The 24,356-nt window shown below is 36.5% G+C and overlaps 1 protein-coding gene across 5 annotated transcripts in view; it reads left to right on the top strand.

Moving 5' to 3' along the window:
• The first annotated feature begins 6,211 nt into the window (after nt 1-6,211).
• Nucleotides 6,212-24,356, top strand: part of LOC124172022 (zinc finger protein 112-like) — a 63,604-nt gene continuing 45,459 nt past the window's right edge. For 2 of the 5 annotated variants that reach the window (XM_046551423.1, XM_046551422.1), the window contains exons 1-3: nt 6,212-6,494; nt 8,607-8,688; nt 19,661-20,439. In XM_046551423.1, the coding sequence (XP_046407379.1) occupies nt 19,894-20,439 (546 nt within the window). In that variant the 5' untranslated portion in view covers nt 6,212-6,494; nt 8,607-8,688; nt 19,661-19,893. Of the gene's footprint in view, nt 6,529-8,606; nt 8,689-19,660; nt 20,440-24,356 lie in introns of all 5 variants that reach the window. The other 3 variants (XM_046551420.1, XM_046551419.1, XM_046551421.1) reach the window with 3 other exon arrangements.

The following is a 24,356-nucleotide window of genomic DNA, read 5'->3' as shown; positions in this document are numbered from 1 at the left end:
AGATTGGTCCATTGATATTTTGAACTTCATCCTGAATTAAAAATGAAAATTTTTCACCAAATTCCATTACGATAACTGCTTTTTCATGACTGAGGGTTTCTTATCTTATTTTAAAAAACGAGGATTGTTCTTAGGTCACGTAATAATGTGGTATCATTTTATTCATTTTGAGGCATAGAATGTCCAAGAATTCATCAATGGATGATATAAACAACTGAAGTTCTGTTCTATCAGTGGAAACCCACTGCCTATATTTCAGGGTATCAGAAGGGTCATATTCACAAAATTTAGAAATGATGATATCCTTTAGCCTGGAAGGATCTGGACAGTAAAAACATTTTCTGAGCATACAATCTGAATTGTTTTTGTCACAGTTGATGATAGCAATTAACTTCTTATGATTCCTTCAATTGCAAGGCACTAATTAGCAGTTTCACATTTTGATGTATGACACAAACACAAACTGAAAGAGTCCTAGAAGCACCAGCCATCACACACCATTTTGGCTGAAGTGAACAAAATTTGGAGAACCCAATTTTTTCTTGTGGATATTGCTCTTTGAAGAGCACATAAATTTTCTTCAGGTTATATAAACTCAACCTCTTCTACATATACCTACTCATTCTTACTCACACTGACTTTATCTTTGACTCCAGGAATCTGTCTAGGATTCTTGTCAAGCTGGTAAAAATTTTTCTTCATCTCTTCCGTGGAGTTTAGACGTGGTTTCCCAGCACATGGTGATGGCATAGCAGGAATTCCCTTCTCATCAAGTGACTTTTTTGACTGTCTTATAGTGTAGTCTAAAACATGAAATTCACTAATGATCCTTTTCCTGGACCAAGATAAAGGGGCCAGGGTCAGCATTTGAATTTTACCCTGCCAACTAACTGTTGGCAATCAGTCTTTATTGTAGTCAGCAGGCCATCCAAGTTGGCTTCCTTTCGCTTGATGAGTTGACTTTCACTCTCATCTTCATTACTACTTATATTTTCCAGGGATGGATTCACTAATTTCAATGCACCAGACATTTTAGAAACAAGGTAATGCTTAGCCTGTGTTATCTTTCCTTTTCCATATGAGTGTCTACTGTGAGAAGACAAAGAATGTAATTTCAAAGGAGAGCAGTCTAAAGCCTCCAAAATGTAAGTTCTCTCTTGCTTTCTTCACTGCCATTGGAAACAACTTCATTTTACAAATTTTGGAAATCCTCTTCTCACACTTACAGCAAAATTTTTCTCCAGGCTTCACCAGGATGCCCGCTGCTCACATAGGCTTAGAATTTTTTTTAGAGGTGTGGTCCTCACAGGACCTTTATCTATGGCAAAGGGGTACAGCATTTAAGCTGGTAACACTTGCATTTCTTTAAGTAGCAATGAAGATGATGAGAGCACACAAGTCAATATAATCTGAGGTTTCAGGCGAGATGGAGTGGAAACGTGACATAATGATGAACTGCTTCTTCATTATTATCACACAAGTCAACAGTGATGAAATAGGAATATTGCAGAGCAGGGCAATTGATTCTCTGTCCTCTTCTGGTAGTTCCTTGAAATAAAAAGTTTGGTTTCTTTTTGTGACATTCAGAACTGTGTTCTTTGCCAACACCATACAAATGCTATCTCTGACATGGCATGACAGACCTCAATGTGAAAATAGATGCTACAATGTAAGCCTAGCTATCAGTCACACTAACATGAGTTACTTAGTCTGAAATTCAACCAGGATATCACTAAGACAGCACCATATGAATGAGAAATTAATTAACTTCACGTAGACTGAAATTGGAAAACTTTCTGATGGCTCTCTTCTGGCTTTACATTTTATACCATACTATTCTGTTACCCATTACTCATGGAAGATACAGCTTAATAGGAATAGTCCTGAAAGCACGAAATTAGCAGTAGGTTGGGGAGTACATTGACATGATTGCCTTTGTGTTTCCTACTCTAAGAGCTAGTAGCATACACTATAGTGAGATAATGCATGATCCAATATTGTTTAATCATGAGTATTAGCTTATATCTCCTCTAAATTGTGTAATTTCTAGGTGCCTTGAAAAAGAGCCATTTTTTCCTGTGAACATGAACAAGTATTTTATTTTAATAAAAGGAACGCCAGACTCACAATTTTTTTTCATCAGGATCTTTGCTAATACATTAGTTATTACTTTAAACTAAACCAGGAGTCTGTACTCGCATGGCCTTTCCATGTGGATGCTGATAATGAAAAATAGTGCAAGGGAGATTTTTTTTTAAACTTTATTTTTTTGCAGCTGAATTACTTCATGCAGTGAATATCTAATGATAATATTGGGATCATTATGGACCACTTAACTTTAGAAAAAAAATCATGACTTTTCATCTCACAGGAATGGAGTTATGGATGAAAATAAAAATAACCATGTGTTGCACGTTGCGGCACTTTAGGGGTCACACCCAAATTTTAATTGCTCATTTTTCATTAACAAATGACAATTGGAGGCTAAAATTGCACACAACTTCTGATCATACCAAAATGTATGACCGTGGTAAGTTTCATGAAAATCCGAGTCGATGGGTGTCATGGCCTGGTTGATTTGAAATGGAATGACCCTTAGGATAAATTATACTTTGGTTATTGCAATAACCAAAGTATCATTTATCCTAAAATGTTATCAACTTATCAAGGTAAGCAGTAACAATTTCATTGGTAAATACTACGTATTCACTGATTCCGCCCTTAATCCATTTTTTTGAAGGATGCCACCTTCCTCCTCTCCACCAAGTACGTTGTCCTCTGTGAATAGTATTTATTTTTCCAGTCATCGGCAATGGTATTGCCTCTGAAAATTACAGTTATGAAATCGCCTCTCATCTATATTTTAATCTAAGCACAATAAGTTCAACGTAGAATACATTAGCAGTGATCACACCAATGTTATTTACAGTAATCAAAGGAGAATGAAAATGCCTAACAATATCTATCTTAATGGACTCATCTCCTCCGCAATCTCTCAGAACCTGGATATCCTCTTCCCCTTGTTTCTCTACAAGGGGTTCCTTGGGTCAAAAAGATACAGCCTTTCACTCACCAAATGAGTCAATGTGTCCATGGAGTGCACTTGTGCTCTATTCCACGACATTACTGATGGGCGAAAGGTTGCAATAGGGTCATTCCATTTCAAATCAACCAGGCCATGATACCCACCGCCTCGGATTTTCATGAAACTTGCCATGGTCATACATTCCGGTATATTTAGAAATTGTGTGCAATTTTAGCTTCCAAATGTCAATTGTTAATGAAATATGAGCAATTGAAATTTGGGCGTGACCCCTAAAGTGCCGCAAGGTGCAACACTGGTGATTTTAATTTTCATCCATTACTCCATTCCTGTGAGATGGAAAGGCTTGATTTTGTTTTCTAAAGATAAGTGGTCCATTATGATCCCAAAAGTATCATCAAATATTCACTGCGTGAAATAATTCAGCTGCAAAAAATAAAGTTTAAAAAAACATCTCGCTTGTACCATTTTTCATTGTCAGCATCCACAGGGAAAGGCCATGCGAATACAGAAGACTCATGGTTCAGTTTAAAGTAATCATTAATGTATGAGCAAATATCCTGAAAAAAATTGTGAGTCCGACGTTCCTTTTAGTAAAAAAATTACTCATTCATGGTCACGGGAAAAAAATGGCTCTTTTTCAAGGCACATAGGTATTGCACAATTTAGAGGAGATATAAGCTTATACTCATGATTAAACAATATTGGAGCATGCATTATCTCACCATAGCATATGCTACTGGCTCTTAGAGTAGGAAACACATAAGCAATCATGTGAATGTACTCCCCCACGTACTGCTAATTTCGTGCTTTCAGGACTATTCCTACTAGGCTATCTCTTCCATCTCTTAACCTAACTGAATAGTATGGTATAAAATGTAAAAGCAGAAGAGAGCAATTCCAGTCGAAGTGAAGTTATTTCATTCCTCAGTCATACGGTCATATGGTGCTGCCTAAGTGATATCCTGGTTGAATTTCAGACTAAGTAACTCATGTTTGTGTGACTGATAGCCAGGCTTACATTTTAACATCTCATTTGTATTGAGGTCTGTCTTGCCATGTCAGAGGTATCATTGTGCAAGAACTCAGTTCTCAATTTCACAAAAAGAGCTACACAAACACAGCCCAAACTTTTTATTTCGAGGAACTACCAGAAGTGGACAGAGATTTCATTGCCCTGCAGTGCAATATTCCTATTTCATCACTGTTGACTGTGTGCTCTCATCATCTTCATTGCTACTTAAAGAAATGCTTCATTGCTACTCGCCGGCCTCGGTGGCGGTGGGGTAAAGTCTTCGCCTGCCAAACCGAAGGTCGTGGGTTCGAGTCCCGCCTGGGTAAGTTACCCTTATCCAGGGCATGGGCGTGTGTAAATGTCCTTCATTGTTAATTCCCCATTGTAAAGGCCATAAATGTGCTGTTTATGGGGTAATGGAAATAAATAAATACGAGTGTTATCAGCTTAAATGCTGTACCTCTTTGCCATTCATAAAGGTCCTGTGAGGAAATTTCTGAGGACCATACCTCTAAAAAAGTATAAGTCTGTGATAGCAGCGGGCATTCTGGTGAAGCCTGGAGGATAAATTTGCTGTAGGTGAGACAAGATGATTTCCAAAATTTGTTAAAGTGAAGTTGTTTCCAATGGCATTGATGAAAGCGGTAAAGAACTTACATCAGTTAAGTCTTTGGTGGAAAGTGATAGAAAATAAGATGAAGCAAACTGCAGTTTGGAGGCTTTAGACTGCTCTCCTTTGAAATTACATTCTTTGTCTGGTCACAGTAGACGCTCGTATGGAAAAGGAAAGATAACACAGGCCAAGCATCACCTTGTGTGGTGCATTGAAATTAGTTAATCCATCTCTGGAAAATCTAAGTAGTGATGAAGATGAGAGTGAAAGTCAACTCATCAAGCGAAAGGAAGCCAACTTGGATGGCCTGCTGACTACAGTAAAGACTGATTGCCAACAGTTAGTTGGCAGGGTAAAATTCAAATGCTGACCCTGGCCCCTTTATCTAGGTCTAGGAAAAGGATTATGAGTGAATTTCATGTTTCAGACTACACTGTGAGACAGGCAAAACAGGTACTTCATGAGAAGGGAATACCTGATATGCCATCACCATGTGCTGGGAAATCACTTCCAAACTCCACAGTGGATCTACTGTGGAGTTTGGAAGTGATTTCCCTCGATTGAAGCTTGATCTGGTGAAAAATTTTTACGAGGAAAAATATTTTTTATTGGAAGGAACAGAAGAAAAAGGGAAAAAATGTTCGAAAACTTGTCCGAAAAAAAAATACCCAGTCGACACAACAATTGTGGCCATAGCGGGTTGGCATTATGGCCCCATAATAATTTAAACCCCCGGTTAACGGTTCAAATTTGACCCCCGGCCAAAGTGTGGCCTGCCATAATGTGGATAAAACACTTTCGTTATATCCATGGAATCAACCAACTTCCATTTTAATAACTTACCAACCAACCTGTATCAATAGCAACCGTAATATGCTTATGTTTACAAATGTTTGGTTTGCCAATCTATGGCGTTCCTGAGACGATCCGCAGTGTGGCCATAGTTATGCATGGCAACCACAGTCTGGCCATAATATGGCAATCTGTGGCTAGCCATAGTTGCCACAAGTAAACCACAATCCGGCCACAGTGAAGCCATAGTTGTTGTGTTGACCGGGTAGCGTGGAATCACCTAATCGTGGATCTTGTCCATAACCATTCAGAAAAAATTACAGAATCCGTGTAATAATGTACCGTGTAATCATGTAAATGTAAAAAAATAATGTACCGTGTAACTAGGCCTTAAGTCGTGAGGTCACTGGGGCCAACTGAGACCTGAAAATAATATTAATATAAAATATTGCTAACTGGTAGAAATTACATCTGTGCGTGATGTGCTAGTTTAATTGTTGATAAATCATAACGTGTTTTTTCTCAGCCATTAACTGGGGTTATCTGTACAAAAAAAGTATTTGAAAATGATATTGTACCATTACATTGAAAAACAGTGTCCAAGTTACCTCGAAGCACCTTATTTCCTAACCGTAATGACCGCCGCGCGGCTTTTACAATCGATCAGGCGATACCTCACCTTTGAGTCGATCTTTTCGACTTCTGAGTCGATAGTGTCGAGTCTAGGCGCATTTCGATTTTCTCTTTCGCCAACATGTATGAGTCGCTTCTTCCGTTGGTGTAAATGCATAGGGTAGCTGTTCAATATGTGTGAGGTATTGCAGTTCTCAATTAATCAAAATTCCTCATGGATATTCTTTCGAACTCAGTTTTAATAGTTAATGGTGTGAGAGATAGCTGTATGCGTAAAATGTGAAGGCTTTGTCTTCAAAAGTGTAAAAATGTTATTGATTTTTTTTGGTACGAAACGAGGGCATAGCTATTTGGTTCAGATACTGCATCTTCAAGTTGAAATACTGCATATAGATAAGGTAAGAAATGATGCAGGACGTCATTCAAATCTAGGTTAGTAGATTTCTTGTTCTTGTGTATTTAATGTGTTTATATTATTTTGTTGTTCTTGTCTTTGAGCGAAATAATTTAAGCTAACCCACGCACAAGCACTGAAGAGGTAATGGTAATGGAAGTCTTGTCGTTTTTTTGATTAAATTATTTTGTAATCTTGTATTCCCATGTGCTAGTTACCGAATCTTATTCGTGTATCACATTCTCATTGTTAGCGGGGAAAAATGTGTCACTTCCTGTTGTTATATATTAGTATATAAAAATAAATCTATTACACACTTGCTATAATTGCCAAGTGGTACTGCTGAATCTAATACAAAAGCATAATTTCTTATCGGCACCTCACAGTTACATCATGCATGCGGTTTTTTAATTTATTTGGGTTACATTCTTGTTGTGAATAGCTAAGTCCGAAATGTTTATAGACTATTGTATACAAACATGCGTTGTGTGGCTCATTCGTAATCGCCCTAGGATGTCGTTCCCTTGCATGTATGTTATTTCACCATGCACATTTCCTTCGTGATCTTATATCCTTTTTATGCTGGAACTATCCTGTGTAATAAATGCATCTCTTAACGAATCCAGCCACCTATTCGTCTCTGCTGGAGTATCGGTAATATTTTAACCCTCGCCAATTAAGCATTAAATATTTACAATGTTTTTATATCTTGGGAATGTATAGTATTTGCGTAATGAGTGTGAGCATAAAATGAGCGTGAATTTCAAATCAGAAACTTATACTGCTGAAAAATGCAACTGAATGTTGCCATCGCTAACGACCAGAAGTTTTTAAAATTGACTATATAATTTATCCGTTTATAATTTCGATTTTTATGAAGTCATATGACGATTAAAATTTTTGAGAAGTGGTAACAAAAACGAAAAAAATATATCTAATCATGTTGACCGTGTTTTGAACGTTGATAGCTGTGTGTTTGGATAGTTTTCTGTTAACTTACACAATGCTGTATCGTACATATTTCGGTTTAGATTGACCTAATACGAAAGTCCACTTCTCGATCATCAGAACGAAGCTGTATGCATACGCATAAATTTGTCAACGGTCTTTCTGTCGCGAACTTTGTTTTTCAACTTGAAATAATTGAGGGTTAAGGTTGACTGATTCTAACTTCTATGCACAGAGATTCATGTTCACTCTATGAAAATTCGACCAGTCTCTCAATTGGATTTAATTTATGATATTTGTGTCTATATATTGCGAATTTAGAAAAATAAATTATGTACATATTTTATCTGTGTGCTTTTGTTTTAGAAAGCTTATTTTCTGTCCAACCTCTCAATTTTTTTATTGCTTTTACTCGAATCTGGTGTTATATGTATTTTATAAAACATTAAGATGTTAAGCCATGGCCCCCTTTACAATTTAATACGGAGCAGCCTAATGCCATAGGTTTCTCTTCACCCTTCCATTCCCACCTTGCAATGCTGCAATAACTATTCGTCTGTTTTCTTGTATTTTTTTAGAGCATGCCAATGCAGAGTTCTGTTATCATATTGTGCATATTTTCTTGCATTCATTTATTTGTAATATATGTCCTATTTGATGAGGTACGCTGATACAGTTTTACCAAAGTGGCTCCCAATCCACTTCATATTATTATCATTTTATAATGCATAGAACTACTTTGATCAAGTAAAATATTATTATTTAAGTTTTTTATAATTATTTGTGATAAACATTGGATAAATTTATGTTTTGTATGCACAATAATGGTGTGACCTTGTGGATATGAAGGAACGCATGATTGAATGACTGTGTGTACTGCCAGCTACAAGGGTCTTAGCAAAGGAGCTTGTGCAAAATTTGTAGTTCTTTCTTGTTCCATGAAAGATTTAATATTTTTTATGCGTGATTTTTGGTAAATTTATCATATTAAAATGAAATTGGGGTATTAAAATATAATTTATAATTAATAAAGCTGTCGGCAGCTAAGAACAATGTTGTTCTGTTATAATTAATCTGATAATCCAGCAGAATTTTCAAATCAACTGCTACCCTTAGGATAGACTACAATTTTTGTCAATTGCTTAATCCGTTGATCTTTCTTTTTAAGGCATTACCCAGTCAAATAATCGCATTCTGCATCCATGTTATTTTGAGAACCCCAGTTACTGCTCGTCCTTGGATTTTAATTGGTAAGTGACGGAATTACATTCTGTACATGCTAAAGTATTCATTTTCCCTGCTAACATTAGGTCTTGAGAAGATGTTAGGGTGTGCTATAAACTGACATTGTAGCCACATATTTTATTTTTTTTACTTTGTTACTGCATCAAAATCAAACTTAATTTGCTACCATTGACAATTACGATATCATGCTTATGTGTCTAAAATGAAGAAAACCATCCACTTTTGAGACGCTTTGTTGTCTATACAAAGCCACTAATAAATATCAACCGATCTTGGATGTAGTATTGATATTCTGAATACCGTATGTTCTTGCATTAATGTCATTATGCAGTATAAATAAAGTACCAATGAATTTTCAATTGAGGCATTAGTATTGAAGCTAGCAGAGGTTTGCTTTATTCACATCAACCTCTTGAATTTATCAAAGTTTGTTGCCCACAAACACGAAGAGATTTTTCTTCCTTACGTCTGAAGTACAATTAATTGCAATGAAATCTGTGGGGATAGGTAATGCTTAATATTGAGGATAAATGAATGTTTGCACACTTAACGTAAAAAATAGTAAACTAACACACAGAAGTGAAACAATAGAAATATAACAGTGCTAAGAATTTTTAAAAATAGGGTAGTTTCCTATTATTTTTTTATTGCCTTAATCGAAAGATTATTACTCCGGGAGTACGTATTTCGCACTTTTAGATTTTTAAATGACAACATCTATTTTTCGCGATTAAATGAAAAGTGAAAAATTTCAAGCGGGCGAAAACGCGATGCTTAAGTATGAATGCTGGGAAATATCTCCGTACGTCGTATTTCTGGTTCCCCCTCCTGCCCGGTGAGGTGACCTTGAGGCGAGGCTTAGCGCTGATACGTCGCAGGATGCTAGCGGATAGCTGAGTACCTTGCTGAATGGTAGCGCTTGGCTTAAAAAAGGTTTATTAATACCTTATCAAACGAAGAAAACTTTCCGACCTTAGCCAGTTTTAATAGGTGATTATTAAGACATGTTTCCCTCAGCTCTGTGCCTCATGCATGCATTGGTAACCTCAGACGATGTATAACTCCTATCCTCTCGTGTAGAAACTAGGTCCCTGTGACGTCATGCGGAGTGGAATCGCATGGGCGCCAATCTGGCCTTTTTCAAATGAGGATAAAATTTGACCATTGCCATTCGTCTAAAATGGTATTTCATAAACCAAATAATTTGTGTATTATGAATACACTAATGGTGGGTAACGAATCGCAATCAATGCCTTTCGTTTTCTTTGATGAAGGAAACTACCCTATTATATGAGCCATTGCAGAAATCAACAGTCTCTCTTTTGTTTTGGTGGAATTGAAGTTGGTAGCTTCGTTGAAAAATAGAGGTCCTGGTACTTGTGTTTTTCACCCTTTTTTGCTGATGAAAGACGAAGTGTGTCATCTTGAAGTGAGCAATGTGAAGTTGACCTCTTTTTTTGAAGACCTACCATATTTGACCGCATATAAGATGCCCTCTTTTTTACTAAATTTGGTCTCTAAAAAGTTACCTGTGTCTTACGCGTGAAGAACACAAGTTTACTTTCAATACCATATGCTATTTTTTGCCCAAATAAAGATAACTTTTTCTACATCTTCCATATTTATTTTATCAGGTAGAACTAAATTTTTGACAAAAAAAATATAGCTCAAAGGAGAGAACTGGGATGGTTTCCTTGTGACACCGCACCGTTCCCGTCAAAAAGAAATCGAAACTAGTTGCGCTTGCTCTGCCTTCAGAGCGGAGAAGCAAGGACATAGTACAACATTGCACTAATCGTTCAACATTTGACGCCCAACACACATGTCGTTATCGGTGCTTAAAACTTTTCTTTTAAACACCCCGGAAAATATAACTACAGGAAACGAACTTTAAAACTATACAATTCAGTATAATCTAGGAGTGTTAAACGACCCCAAAGTGCATGGAAACAGAGCAGCAGCGAGGTATTTTGGTCCACCGCCTGCCGTAAAAATTATGTGTACATGGCAACTGCAGGAAGATTAACTGAAGACTGCTAAAAAAACAACAACATAACAACACAAGCGTGCTGCACCCGCTCTTTTCAATGCAGGTCAACAGAGGGATAGGCGCGTTTTTTAATTTTAAAATGTAGAAAAAATAGGCGGGGTCTTATGTACAAATTTAATTGGAATGTTCATGTACTAATTGAGGTCAGAGGATTTCTTTAAACACAGCATTGGAAGTAATTACACTATCCTCTGTTAAACGCACATGATGACTCATACTTACGTATCAACAGGAGACTTGACTGTGGAATCAGCCACATTTTGATAAAAGTTATATAAAGAATGCGAGATATTGTTGCATATGAACAAATGTATCAGTTTGTGCACTGTTAACGTCAGGAATATTTACTGTTTTTTTTTTATTTAAAAACCAATTTTAGGAAACAATAGCAATATTTAGGAAGTAGGATATGCCGTCGCATGTTCTCTGATTAATTCTGTGCATCATTACCTATTCAAGTACCTCATTTGTAGAGTTTGGTTCCGTATAAGTTAAGATAAGGTATCTATACAGTAGAAATAATATAGAATATTCTCGTTTTCGATGGTGGTGATAGTGAAAAGGATTTTTATGGTTTTGAAAGTGATTAAAGTCTAATATCATGTTGGGCAATGCTTTCCTTGAATCTGAGTTTTTTTGTTGTTTCTGCTTTATTTTGTATTATGTTCGATTGCTTGCGGTTCATTCATCTATTCATTATTGAAATTTACATATGATGCTCAAAATAGCTTGCCGTTTGTTAGTTTTCCTTACTAAAAATGTTTGGTAACCGTATTCAATGATTGCTTATTTGGCTTTTACAAAATGCGAGAACTTAAACCACGTTTCAACACATTCCGTGCTCACCATTTTTTTAGAGAAAATGCTTGGTGGCAGACATTTTGGAAAAAAATTGTATTTTTTATTTGTATTTTAACGACGTGATCTTATGATTAGTGATGCTGGGTACACGTTTTCACTATTTTTTTTCCAGAAGTAACCCTTCATTCGTTAAAAATTTGAAATTTAAATTTCCTAAGTATCCTGTCAAAGTTGTGATACCTTCTGGCAACACAGGTATATTTCTTTGCCCTTTGTCAGTACTGCAGCGAAAACCCTTTCAAACCTAATCATTTTCTCGAAAAAACTAATAAAAATAATAATGCAGCTAATATTTACTCTTAACCTGGTCCCATCGTCTATTGACGATTTGAACTATGCATCTACTTTTCGAGTCCACAGGTGCTTAGAAGTTCTTCCTTTGACAAGTAGATGTCATGCGGACATCTTTTATTCCTCTTTTTATTTTTATTGCCCTTCAGTAGCCGCAAGGAACCCTCAGTAGCCTACATCAGCTTATTTTCGCAGTGAAAGGGTTAATTTTTCAATCTGGAAATGATACAATTAAATACAATTTTAAACGTTTTATTGCACTTAAGTAAATATTGCAAATGTTTCCAGCAAAAGTGATCTTCCCCATCATGGAAAATGTGACTGAGCTAAATGATATCCTATGGAAAAGATTGTATAATGTCATACATAGGTCTATGAATATAAAGGAAAATTTGTGTAAACGAAGAATTATTTTAATGAAACATATCGTTTTACAGATCAGAATTTGACTAGCATTTGAAGAAGATTTTTTCATTTACTAATTGCTTTATATCAAATAATATCATTTCATAAAAGAAACAAATTTACTTAGAAAATATAAAAGATATGCATTAAAAAAAAATTTTGTCGGGCTCTGTAAATAATTTTCAGCATAAAAAAAATCTTGTGATACTCCTGTTAACACTCGAGACACAATGAAGGCTCAGCCAGGCAGGTGGGGCAGTAATATGATGTGTCCTAGTGGACATTCTTCTTGAAGCACTACCTAAACCTTTTCTGTTTACATCTTTTCTGTCTTTCTTGTCTGTTGCATAGTCAGGGAAATATACTGATAGTCCCCTGATTTTGGATGAAGTGGGCTAGGATGACTGTCTCTTCAAAGCAGTTGAGATATAGATATTGTCTTTAGATATTCTATAATTTGAATTCGAAAGTCGTTGAGAGGAATTTTCCAAAAATTTTCTGTGAATGAAAAAATATGGTTCAGTAACACAGTAACTGTGAGTTCAGCAGGTGAATTAACCATTTGATGGATTTCCTTTCAAATAGATTTTAAATGAATTAAAAATTTCTCCTTTAAAAATGATGGATGAGACATAATTTGATCCCTAGGTTTGATGCCACTCGTGTAATTGCTGTATTCAACCACCGCCAGTGGCTTTCTTGGTGTGCAAGCTTGTCTTTTCGTGGATTCAGTCATTTTTTTTTCACTGAATTCAGTGCTGATCATCCGCAGTTCCCTTTTATCCTTCCACCTTAGGAAACAGATTTCATCCTCAGAAAAGGCCTCCACCACCTCACCTTTCTTTAATTCCTGGGAGAGCACAACAGAATGATTACCCTTCTTGGCTCACCGCAATATCCCCGTCACATAATTTTTTCCATTTGGATGGAATCTAGAACTGGCTGCACTGTTATAAAAGTCATCCATGTAAAAGGATTGGCCACAGTCACAATGATTCTCCGTCAATTTTTTACAATCTTCTCCGAATGCCCATTTTCAGACTCTTCTGAATTGGAAGCTGCTTGGTTTCGATGACCTGCTGTGCCAAACCCTTTGCTTCCGTCAGCATGTGCAACTTTATTATGTACTGGAGGTGCTTTCCCATCATATATTTGCTATATCCCAGCCTAGCTCTCAATGGAACCATAGACTATTCCAAACACAGGTCACGTGAGGGGGTCACTACTTTCTTCATTGTTTGCTTGAATGCGTCTATAATGGGGCTTATTTTGGATAATCAGTTGGTCGGATGCATGTTAGAGTCAGAGAACGTTCGTATTGATTTGAAGGGCTTGGAGAGTTGACTTGAATTGATCAAGCGACTTCTCTCTCCTGAAGAAATCCAAGTCATATTAAGGATGAGCTTTTCAGTAATCGGAGATACAGGAAATTTTGATAATTCTCGTGAGAAAAATAAATCCAAAAAGGGTCATCTTCCATCCATCTTATATGGTTAAATATTTTCATCTAGTAATTTTTCTTCAGGACACGCAATGCCCATTTTATATCCTCGGGTGTATATATCTTCGGACCGGATCAGTTTCTGTGAGTTTGGCGTCATGAGACTGGATTAGTGGAAGTTGATCTCTTAGGTATATTTTGCTGGGGAGGATGCCAAATAAATGCTTGTAAGGATTTCGAATATTATGGAAAAAATCAAGTAATGAGTCTGTAATGCATATGTTAGTGAACGTAAGGATGGGGAAGTCAGGTGAAGGGGTCACTACTTTGTCCATTGTTTCCTTGAATGCGTCTATTACGGGGCTAATTGTGAATAAGCAGTCCATCAGAGGGGTACTGGAGTCAGAGAATGTGGATGGGTTTTCGTTGAAATGAAGGGATCGGAGAATTGACATGAATCAATCACGTGAATTCTGTCTTCGGAAGCAATGTAAGTCATATAAAGGATTAGTTTTTCAATAATAAGGGATAGGGGCGATAATTATAATTTCTGTATGATAGTTAAGGCCAAAAAATAGTGAAATTCTTCTATGGTTGAATATTTCCATCTAGTAATTCCTGCTTCGGGACACACGTTGCTCAATATACATCCTCGGACGTATATATCCTTGGGGCAGATCCGTTTCTCTGAGCTCAGCGGCATGAGATTGGGTTAGGGGAGGTTGCTCTCTGAGGCATTTTTTGTTGTGGATAATGCCAAATACATACTTGTAAGCATTTCAAATATTGCATAAAAAATCAATCATGAGTCTCATGGGTCATTCCATTTCAAATCAACCATGCCTTGACACTCATCGACTCAGATTTTCATAAAACTTGCCAAGGTCATACATTCTGGTATAAATAGAAATTATGTAGAATTTTAGCCCCCAATTTTCAATTGTTGATGAAATATGAGCAATTGAAATTTGGGCGTGACCCCTGAAGTGCCGCAACGTGCAACACATGGTGATTTTTATTTTCATCCATAACTGTATTCCTGTGAGATCAAAAGGCATGATTTTTTTTCTAAAGATAAGTGACCCATAATGATCCCACGATTATCATTAAATATTCACTGCATGAAGTAATTCAGCTGCAAAAAAATAAAGTTTACAAAAAAATCTGGCTTGTACCATTTTTCACTGTCAGCATCCACAGGGAAAGGCCATGGGAATACAGACTCATGGTTCGGTTTAAAGTAATCATTAATGTATGAGCAAAGATCCTGAAGAAAAAAATCATGAGTCCAGCGTTCCTTTTAGTAAAAAAAATACTCATTCATGGTCACGGAAAAAAAGGCTCTTTTTCAAGGCACATAGATATTACACAATTTAGAGGAGATATAAGCTTATACTCATGATTAAACAATATTGGAGCATGCATTATCTCACTATAGTGTATGCTACTGGCTCTTAGAGTAGGAAACACATAAGCAATCATGTGAATGTACTCCCCTACGTGCTGCTAATTTCGTGCTATCTGAACTATTCCAGCAGAGGGAGTTTTAATTTAAAAAAAACTGCATGGTCCATGGTAATAATAATGTGGTATCAGTTTATTCATTTTGAGGCATAGAATGTCCAAGAGTTCATCAATGGATGATGTTAACAACCGAAGTTCTGTTCTATCAGTGGAAACCCACTGCCTATGTTTCACTGTATCAGAAGGGTCGTATTCACAAAATTTAGAAATGATGATATCCATCAACTCCTTATGTTTCCTTCAATTGCAAGGCACTAATTAGAAGTTTCACATTTTGAATTATGACACAAACACAAACTGAATGAGTCCAAGAAGCACCAGCCATCACACACCATTTTGGCTGAAGTGAACAAAATTTGGGGGAACCCAATTTTTTCTTTTGGATATTGCTCTTCGAAGAGCACGTAAAGTTCCTTGAGGTTACATTAAATCAACCTCTTCTGCATATACTCGTTCTAACCAACACTAAATTTATCTTTGGCTCCAGGAATCAGTCTAGAATTCTTGTCAAACTCATAAAACTTTTTCACCAGCTCTACTGTGGAGTTTGGAAGTGGTTTCCCAGCACATGGTGATGCCATAGCAGGTATTCCCTTCTATTGAAGTAACTTTTTTGCCTGTCTCACAGTGTAGTCTGAAACATGAAATTAACTCATAATCGTTTTCTTAGACCAAGATAAAGGGGTCAGGGTCAACATTTGAAGTTTACCCTGCCAGCTATCTGTTTGCAATTTATTGTTAATTTTAGTCAGCAAGTCATCCAAGTTAACTCCCCTTTGCTTGATGAGTTGACTGTCACTCTCATCTTCATCACTACTTAGATTTTCCTGCAACCACAAGCTCTGGGAGGTCGTACTACTTCTTGAGGGAGGAAGTGGCCAACATTCAAAAAAAATATTTAGACTTTGTGAAAAACACTTTGACATCTTAGAATGTGGTCAGCCAGTTAAAAAGAGGATGCTCACTTTCAAATCAATTGTTATGGTTGTTAATTTAATTTTACTGTTTTTAACGTAATTTCCAATGATTTAAAATGACTAAATGAAACATTGAAAGGGTGAAAATTTTCAATTCAAATGATTTGATGACGGTTCCCTTTGACATTTGATTATGTACATTCCTGTGGTGTCAATACATCTGGATATGAAATGAATCTGGTATTTGGACATAGATTAAAAGGAATGTAGAGTATGATAGAGTACCATGGATCATGCAAATTTTTTAAATTAAAACTCCCTCTGCTGGAATAGTTCAGATAGCACGAAATTAGGAGCACGTGGGGGAGTACATTCACATGATTGCTTATGTGTTTCCTATACTTATGTAAATATGGGCATTAGTTCAAGTGCAGGGTATAAAAACAAATTTTTCCAAGATAAAATCATAGCAAATGAAATTCATTTGGAAACTTCAAAAATATAAGAAAGGAAGCATTTATTATTTATCATAAGTGATTTACAAATGCCTTGAGTATGTCCAAAATTAGGCAAGCGGTAAACCACCTTAGCATCAATGAACACTGAAAATGAAAATAAAATCAAGAGAAAATATTTCCATTCGTTCTCGTAAGACCAGTTAAATAGATACTTTAAGTATACCGGGACTAGCCACGGTGATAACTTTTACGGGAGTCACCCGCAATGCACAATTGTGCGAAAAATCCACAGGGAAAAAATCATTCGCCTTGACCGGGATTCGAACTAGGATCCCTCGATTTCTGGCCGAGTGCTTTAGCCAGTTAAGCTACCGAGGCGTCATTCATCCCTGTGGAAATTTGTGGACTATACCGGACATGGTGGTATGAATGACGCCTCGGTAGCTTAACTGGCTAAAGCACTTGGCCGGAAATCGAGGGATCCGGGTTCGAATCCCGGTCAAGGCGAATGATTTTTTCCCTGTGGATTTTTCGCATAAATAGATACTTGTTAAAAATTTTGTGAATATTCATTAAGAATGTCAAAATAACTTATAATCAAATATCTTACCTCTCCTTATCAACTGCAAAGGGATCTTTTTTAATTTCGCGTTGAATATTTGTAATATTTTATTTTTTTAAAAAGGTATCTATGCCTATAGGAACAATTGAGAGCAGAAATGACTATTTTCTGCATTATAAAATGAAAGTAATAATGAAATATATTGTAAAAACCCACCTCCAAAGACATCCTTGCAGAGCTAAACGAGGTAAAATAGACAAAACAAAGAAAAAATTGAAAGAAAAATTTTCGGAGCTTTCAGCATGGCAAACAAGCGAAGACTTTTGACTGACCCTCTCCCATACCCACATACCGGTGGCTGGCACTCAGGGGGAATATAACGCTGTAACTAATAAATAATACGCAGGGTGGAACGTAATCCTTACATCTTCAGTAACGCAGTAGACTGCCATGACATAGATGTTACATCATGAGCAAGGAACGTGTTACAGAGCAAGGAACGTGTTACAGCAGTGTGATTTTAGGAATGCAAGTTTTGTAAGTCAAACCAAATGAGGTCAATGGCTTTTTTGTTAAAAACACAAGACTTATCTCATGCAACTGCTATGACAAAAACAAGATAAATACAAGCAATCCCTAACAACCAAACAAGCTTTCCATGTGAAATGTTTCCTGCAATTATGCAAACGTAGCAAACATATTATTGTTGGTATATATTGTGTATAATCTTGGTCTACATCAAACTTCCATGGGTTACGTTACCTGTGGACTGGAAATATACAGAATTTAAAATTCTTCTGGTGTTCTTGGGGATGCTATATAATATATAAATTCCTTAAGTAATCTGAAATTCGAGCATGGATCTTAGTATAAATATTACTTAAATTTACTTCAATTCCTTTTTATGCGCCACTCTTCCTACAAAATTAGTATAGGGTGGTTCCCTATTTTTTATTGACTAAATCAATAGATAATTACTCGTGGAATATGTATTTCATGCTTTTAGATTTTTAAATGACGATATCTATTTTTTGCGATACATGAAATTTAAAAATTTTTAAGTGCACGAAAACACGACAGCTAAGTATGAATGCTGGGAAAAGCCCGTGTGATGTCAATCTGGTTCTGGCTGCCGCCATGTGATGGTGCAAGGCTGTGAGCACTGCCTTGATGTAGGCTGCTAGCAGGTTGCACTTGGCATTAATAAGGATTATCAAACTTAGGAAACTTTCCGACCATAGTCATTTTTAATAGGTGATTATTTAGAGATGTTTCTCTGAGCTCTGTGCCTCATGCATGCATTGGTAATCTCAGATGATGTAAAACTCCTGACTACTCGTCTAGCATCTAGGTCCATGTGACGTCACATGGAGCGGCATCGCATGTCCACCACTCTGGCCTTTTTCAAATGAGGATAAAATTGACCATTGACATACGTTTAAACTGAGATTTGTAAAACCAAATAACATGTATATTATGAATACAGTACTGGTGGGTAACGAATAACAATTAATGCATTTTGTTTTCTTTGATGAAGGAAACTACCCTATTAATAAACTATTAATAGGGTAGTGTAAATGGGCTGTAACCCATTGAACATAAATATATTCTAAATACTTTGCAATTCCCTTTAGTTCACTTTAAATCTCTTTCTCACTATGTTCAACTTTTTTCTTGGTTACATCTTTGCACTCTTCATTTCATCATTTGTAAATAATGGTCAGTGTTGATGTCTAGCCCTGATTGACTCTTGTAGTCTGTCATCTATTTTCTAAATCTATGGGTCCTACCTATAATGTACTGGAGGAAAATTTCACATGTGAAGAATGTTTTTCAAGTCAGATATGTCTATAAAAATAACTCTTTATTGGCTGATTGAAAACTTGACATCATCTGAGCACCCAAACATGACTTCAGGGCTCAGTATTGCTGAGGACAGTGTGAGAAATTGGATGAAAATTAAGTGGCTAAAAGTCCTCAAATTAAAAAAGTGTTGGTCATAGTTTAAACACAGTTTTGGTGCCTGACAGCAAATGTTGGGTTGTTGAAAGAAAGAAAAGGTATTGTTTGTTGCGATTTAGGGAGACTTATTTGAAAATAAGTTGATTCTTTTGACTACTTGACATGGATTAGTTTTGTGCAAGGTTTTTTGTGATCCATTTAACACATTTATGTAATTTGTTTGGCATAATAACCTTATACAACTCTTAATATTATCAAAGCAGCATGGCTCTTCACCAAAAAAATTTCAAAAATGCATTTTATGGTGTACCCCATTGATAAAGCACCTCAGTTTGCCCTCTGGAAAAGATTTTTTTATTTATTTATATCAATGAGCTATAGAAAAATTATGTTTAGTTCACATTCAGAGTTTTGAAGTGTATTCATGATTTTGAATTGCAATGTGTCAGCTACTTTCCATTGTGAATTTATTTAATCAAACTTATATAATTAATTTCTTTTTTCAGGTTTTCAGACCGGTGTGTTTACCCACTGCTAAGGAAACACCAGCCATGGAAATTGAATGAAACCATTCCTGGGAACTGAGCTAATGATGGTGTTAATTTTTGATGTTACAAGTAGCGGAAGATTAATCTTGAACGTCATCTCCAAGTTTGTGCCAAGTGTTTGTTCATTCACGAGTAGATGCTTTTGTTAGATTCATCTGTAGGTACCTTATCAATTCATACTGAAGGATATCATGAGGTATAGAAGAAAATCGTCATCATACCCCAAAACTGATACAGTGGTAGTACGTCTTCCAAGACTTCCTCAGTGGATAAGTAAACAAAAAACTGTGAAAGTGCTAATTAAATCTCAGGAAAGTGTCATTACCTCTCTTCCAGCTTCTGAGGAATGGAAGGAGTATCGGTATATGAACAGCTTTTGTGGGAAAAACCGGTTAGAGTGGCTGAATCAAAATTTGGTGGATGGTCGGAGGTTAACTCGCGCTACTGGTAGGAATTTGATAGTGGATTTTGCTGCCAAGTTACCAGATGATAGAAAGTATCGCCGTAAAGTATTAGGGACAAGCAGTAACTATTTCCTTGGATTTGATTTGCTCCATCATGCAATCTATTTACTGAACAATGAGGCCTACCAGTGTCTTACTATACTTCAGGACAGCGTGGATTTTGTGCTTAGTATGGCGGTCACGGAACTTGGGTGCTCTGATGAAGGGCACAAAGTATATTCATCGCCAACGGATGCATCGGAGCTGACTGCATCAAATGCAGGAGGCAGTACGGTAAGGCACAGAAAGCGGCAGGGAAACCCTTAGCGAAAAAACTGTTGAAATTTCAACAGTTACCGTATTTCTCCGAATATAGTCCCCCTCTGATTATAGTCCTCCCTCCATAATTTTGAGGCTTCAGTTTCGGGAAAAGTTAAATAAATGCGTTTGAATATAGTCCCACCTTTTACTTTTACCTCGAACATTTTTGGAAAAAAAGGGGGGACTATATTCAGACAAATATGGTAATTGGGACCACTGTTGAATCCAACAGTAACTGCAGTTGAATCCAACAGTAACTGCAGTTGAATTCAACAGTAAATTGAACCACTGTTAAAACTAACAGTAACTGTTAAAAATAGAATTAACTGTTAAAACTAACAATAACTGTTAAAAATAGAATTAACTGTTAAAACTAACAGTAACATTTAAAACTAACAGTAACGGTTAAAACTAACAGTAACTGTTAAAAATAGAATTAACTGTTAAAACTAACAGTAACATTTAAAACTAACAGTAACTGTTAAAACTAACAGTAACTGTTAAAAATAGAATTAACTGTTAAAGCTAACTGTAACTGTTAAAAATAGAATTAACTGTTAAAACTAACTGTAACTGTTAAAAATAGAATTAACTGTTAAAACTAATAGTAACTGTTAAAACTAACAATAACTCTTAACTCTAACAGTGACAGATAAATCCAACATTTATTAATGAATTCAGCAGTTACTGTAGGATTCAACAGTTACCGTGGGATTGGTCCCAATCAACCGTTGAAATTTCAACAGATTTTTCGCTAAGGGAAATGTAGGATAGAATTTAACTCCTGGCATGGGGTGACGGTAGACCCCCAGGATACTAAATTTGTTTACTTCCAGGGTGATTTGGCTGCATCGCTTTGGTAGTAAATAACTTTAAGTCTACTTTCCCCTTCTCACCAAACTGGTTTTTGTCAGTATATCTCACATTTGTGAAGTGTATACATCATGCAAACTGCTCTGGGGACTTGGTATGTCCCCTCACCACTAGTTGTGTTGTAGATGCCTTATTTTTTTGGCATTGTAGTAATTACCATTGTGAGGTGAAGTGGTGTGTATTACTTTATTTTGCATTTTGTTATAGTAATTGAAATATGAGTTCCCAGGACCCGAATGGAGGGAAAATTAAACATGATTTAACATTTTTACAAAAAAATGCATTTTTTTTATTATGAAAAAATATTAAATATTGAAAATATCAAAATCTAACAATCTAAAACTGTTAAAACCAGTTTAAACATTCAAAAATGCATGGTTGTTTTGACAAAATGTCACTAGTTATTAAGGAATTGAATGGACAATTCGAGGATCTGGCATAATGCCATGCCAGTACTACATCTCAAAAAACGTTGCAAGAAGATAAGGGTTAATTGCAAAACATGTTGTCAAATTGTTAAAGGGAAGTGTGAGGACACTGCCCTTCTGGCTATGGCCTACTGAGAAGTGGGAGAAAGGAATCTGGTAAAGACTTAAGTCATCTAGGATACATGTGTGACACTTTGAAAGCAAAGAGGAAATGTGAGCATTGTGGCCATGCTGATTGCATATTTTTGAAACATTTTCACCATTATGCTGCGAGAACGTTTCCAAATGTTTAACCATTCGAGTGCCAACCGATTTTCTAGGTACAGTGCAACCTCAATATAACGACACCCCACGGTGCACTAATAAACACTCGTTATAGCGAGTTATCGCTTTACCGGAGGTGGAGCAAATAATAGCCAATATATCTGTTGCGAACAGATATACAGGAACAGGAGTGGTGCGGCGACAGATAAACATCTATCCGATAAACGTAAGCATAAATCCAGGCGAAAGGCGATGTTTTTTTGCATCACTAAATTTCCTTACTCAAATAACGACTAACTATTCAAACAATTTATAAGCGCCGCACTGAATAAAAATCATGCAAAGCATTGTTTCGTCAATCATTATATTTATCGAACGACAGTTTACCACATAAATTTGAGACTGAGCACTCCATTAACTTCATTCCTAACAGATCGCTAGCAATTACAGAGGTTAAGGAGTCTTGATGAAAGTCTTCCGGCGGTGAAACCCTCGCTATGGCGAGAGCCAACACCATAGGGTCTCGTAAAAACGAATTTTTTAACATGCTTATTATAGGGTCAATTGGCGGTGCATCGGCTATCCCTCGTAATAGCAGGGGTGTCGCTATAGCCCGTACTCGCTTTAAAGAGGTTCCACTGTACTATGCCAAAAGTGCCGAGGCATTTTTGCTGATTTTGCAGTAGGTTAGGGAAAAAAATTGGGTTTAAAAAAATGTTCAAAAACTTCAGGGAAATCTTTATTATTATATGTGATTTCACCTATTTATTATATTATTTGTCGAAATTTTGGTAATATGAGTTAATTTTTATAACTTGAAGAAAGTAGTTAATGTTAATATAAAATGAATATTGACAATTGTGTAATAAGTTAATTATCAGCATCTAAGAGTGACATTGCATGAGGAGCGCCAACTGATTTACTAGGTACTATGCCAAAAGTGCTGAGGCATATTAGCGCTGATAGCGCTCCTGGCACTCTAAGTGTTAACATACTGACTGGGGGAAATACTTAAGCAAATATTGATATTTACTATTTAATATTGATATTTACTTATCTTTACTCATATGTACTTGTTTTGGTTTTTGTTAGCAGTCTTCAGTTAATTTTCCTGCAGTAACCATGTACAGTGAGTCCTCGTTCTATGTCACCCTGTTTAACGTCATTTCGCGATAACGTCACGAAAATTTTGAGACCGTCATTCGTTTATCGCACCTTTGCTTCGCGATAACGTCAGGTCTGGTCAGGTCTTTTAAATTTCGTGCGGGAAAAAACGCGAAGCGACGGGCGTTGCAGGTTGTTCTTTTTGTGGGCGGTAATGCAGTCAGTCTAAACAAAGTGTAAAACTGTGTGTTTATTGTCAATTTCGATTACGTTTATAGCAAATTTTCTGCAAAATGAATTAATAGGTAGGTGCGCAAATGTTAAGTGCGTAAATGTCAAGTAAAGTTTTAGCAAATTTTACTTGACATAACGGTTTTCTGGAACCTGAAAAGTGATTTCTAGGAATTTTTCCGTGTAGAACTCAGAGTATTTGTCGTCACTTTTTCGCTGTGTTCTCAATAATCTTGGTTCCTGTAACTGCGACGATGTTTCAGCAATGATAATGCCCAGGCGATGATGCCCAGGTGACCACCATAGCAAAGCCGAAAAAACAAACGCGGGAAGATACAAAAATGGAGAAGGAGGCACACGTAGCTGCTGGTATTGCCGTCAATGAAGACAGGGACTCGTGTTTATGCCATAGTTTGGCATTCCCATCGTAAGAAATGGCCCAAATATGATACGCTAAAATTTTTTCGCGTAGCAATTGTGAGGTCTAGGAGCCGATATTCACTTTTTACATTGTTTCTTATGGGATATTGTACTTCGATTAACGTCATTTCGTTTATCGTCACATTTTTCAGGAACGGTAAGTGACGTTAAACGAGGACTCACTGTACATATAATTTTTTTCGGTAGGTGGTGGAACCAAATGCCTCCCTGCTGCTCTGTTTCCATGCACTTTGGGGTAGTTTAACACTCCTAGTTTATACTGAATTGTATAGTTTTATCGTTCATTTCCTGTAGTCATATTTTCCATAGTATTTAAAAAAAAAAGTTGTAAGCACCGATACCGACAGTAGTGTCGGGCATCATATGTTTAACGAGTAGTGCTATGTTGTACCATGTGCTACTCCTTGCTTCTCTACACTGAGGGCAGAGTGAGTGCTACTATACATACTTATGTATACTTATATATTTTATATATACATATTTACAAGCGTGCTGCGCCCACTACCAGCGGGCTTCCCCCGCTCTTTTCAATGCAGGTCCACAGAGGGA

The sequence above is a fragment of the Ischnura elegans genome, assembly GCF_921293095.1.
Source record: "Ischnura elegans chromosome 13 unlocalized genomic scaffold, ioIscEleg1.1 SUPER_13_unloc_1, whole genome shotgun sequence".
NCBI lineage: Eukaryota > Metazoa > Arthropoda > Insecta > Odonata > Coenagrionidae > Ischnura > Ischnura elegans.
This window is presented reverse-complemented; position numbering and strand designations above follow the sequence as displayed.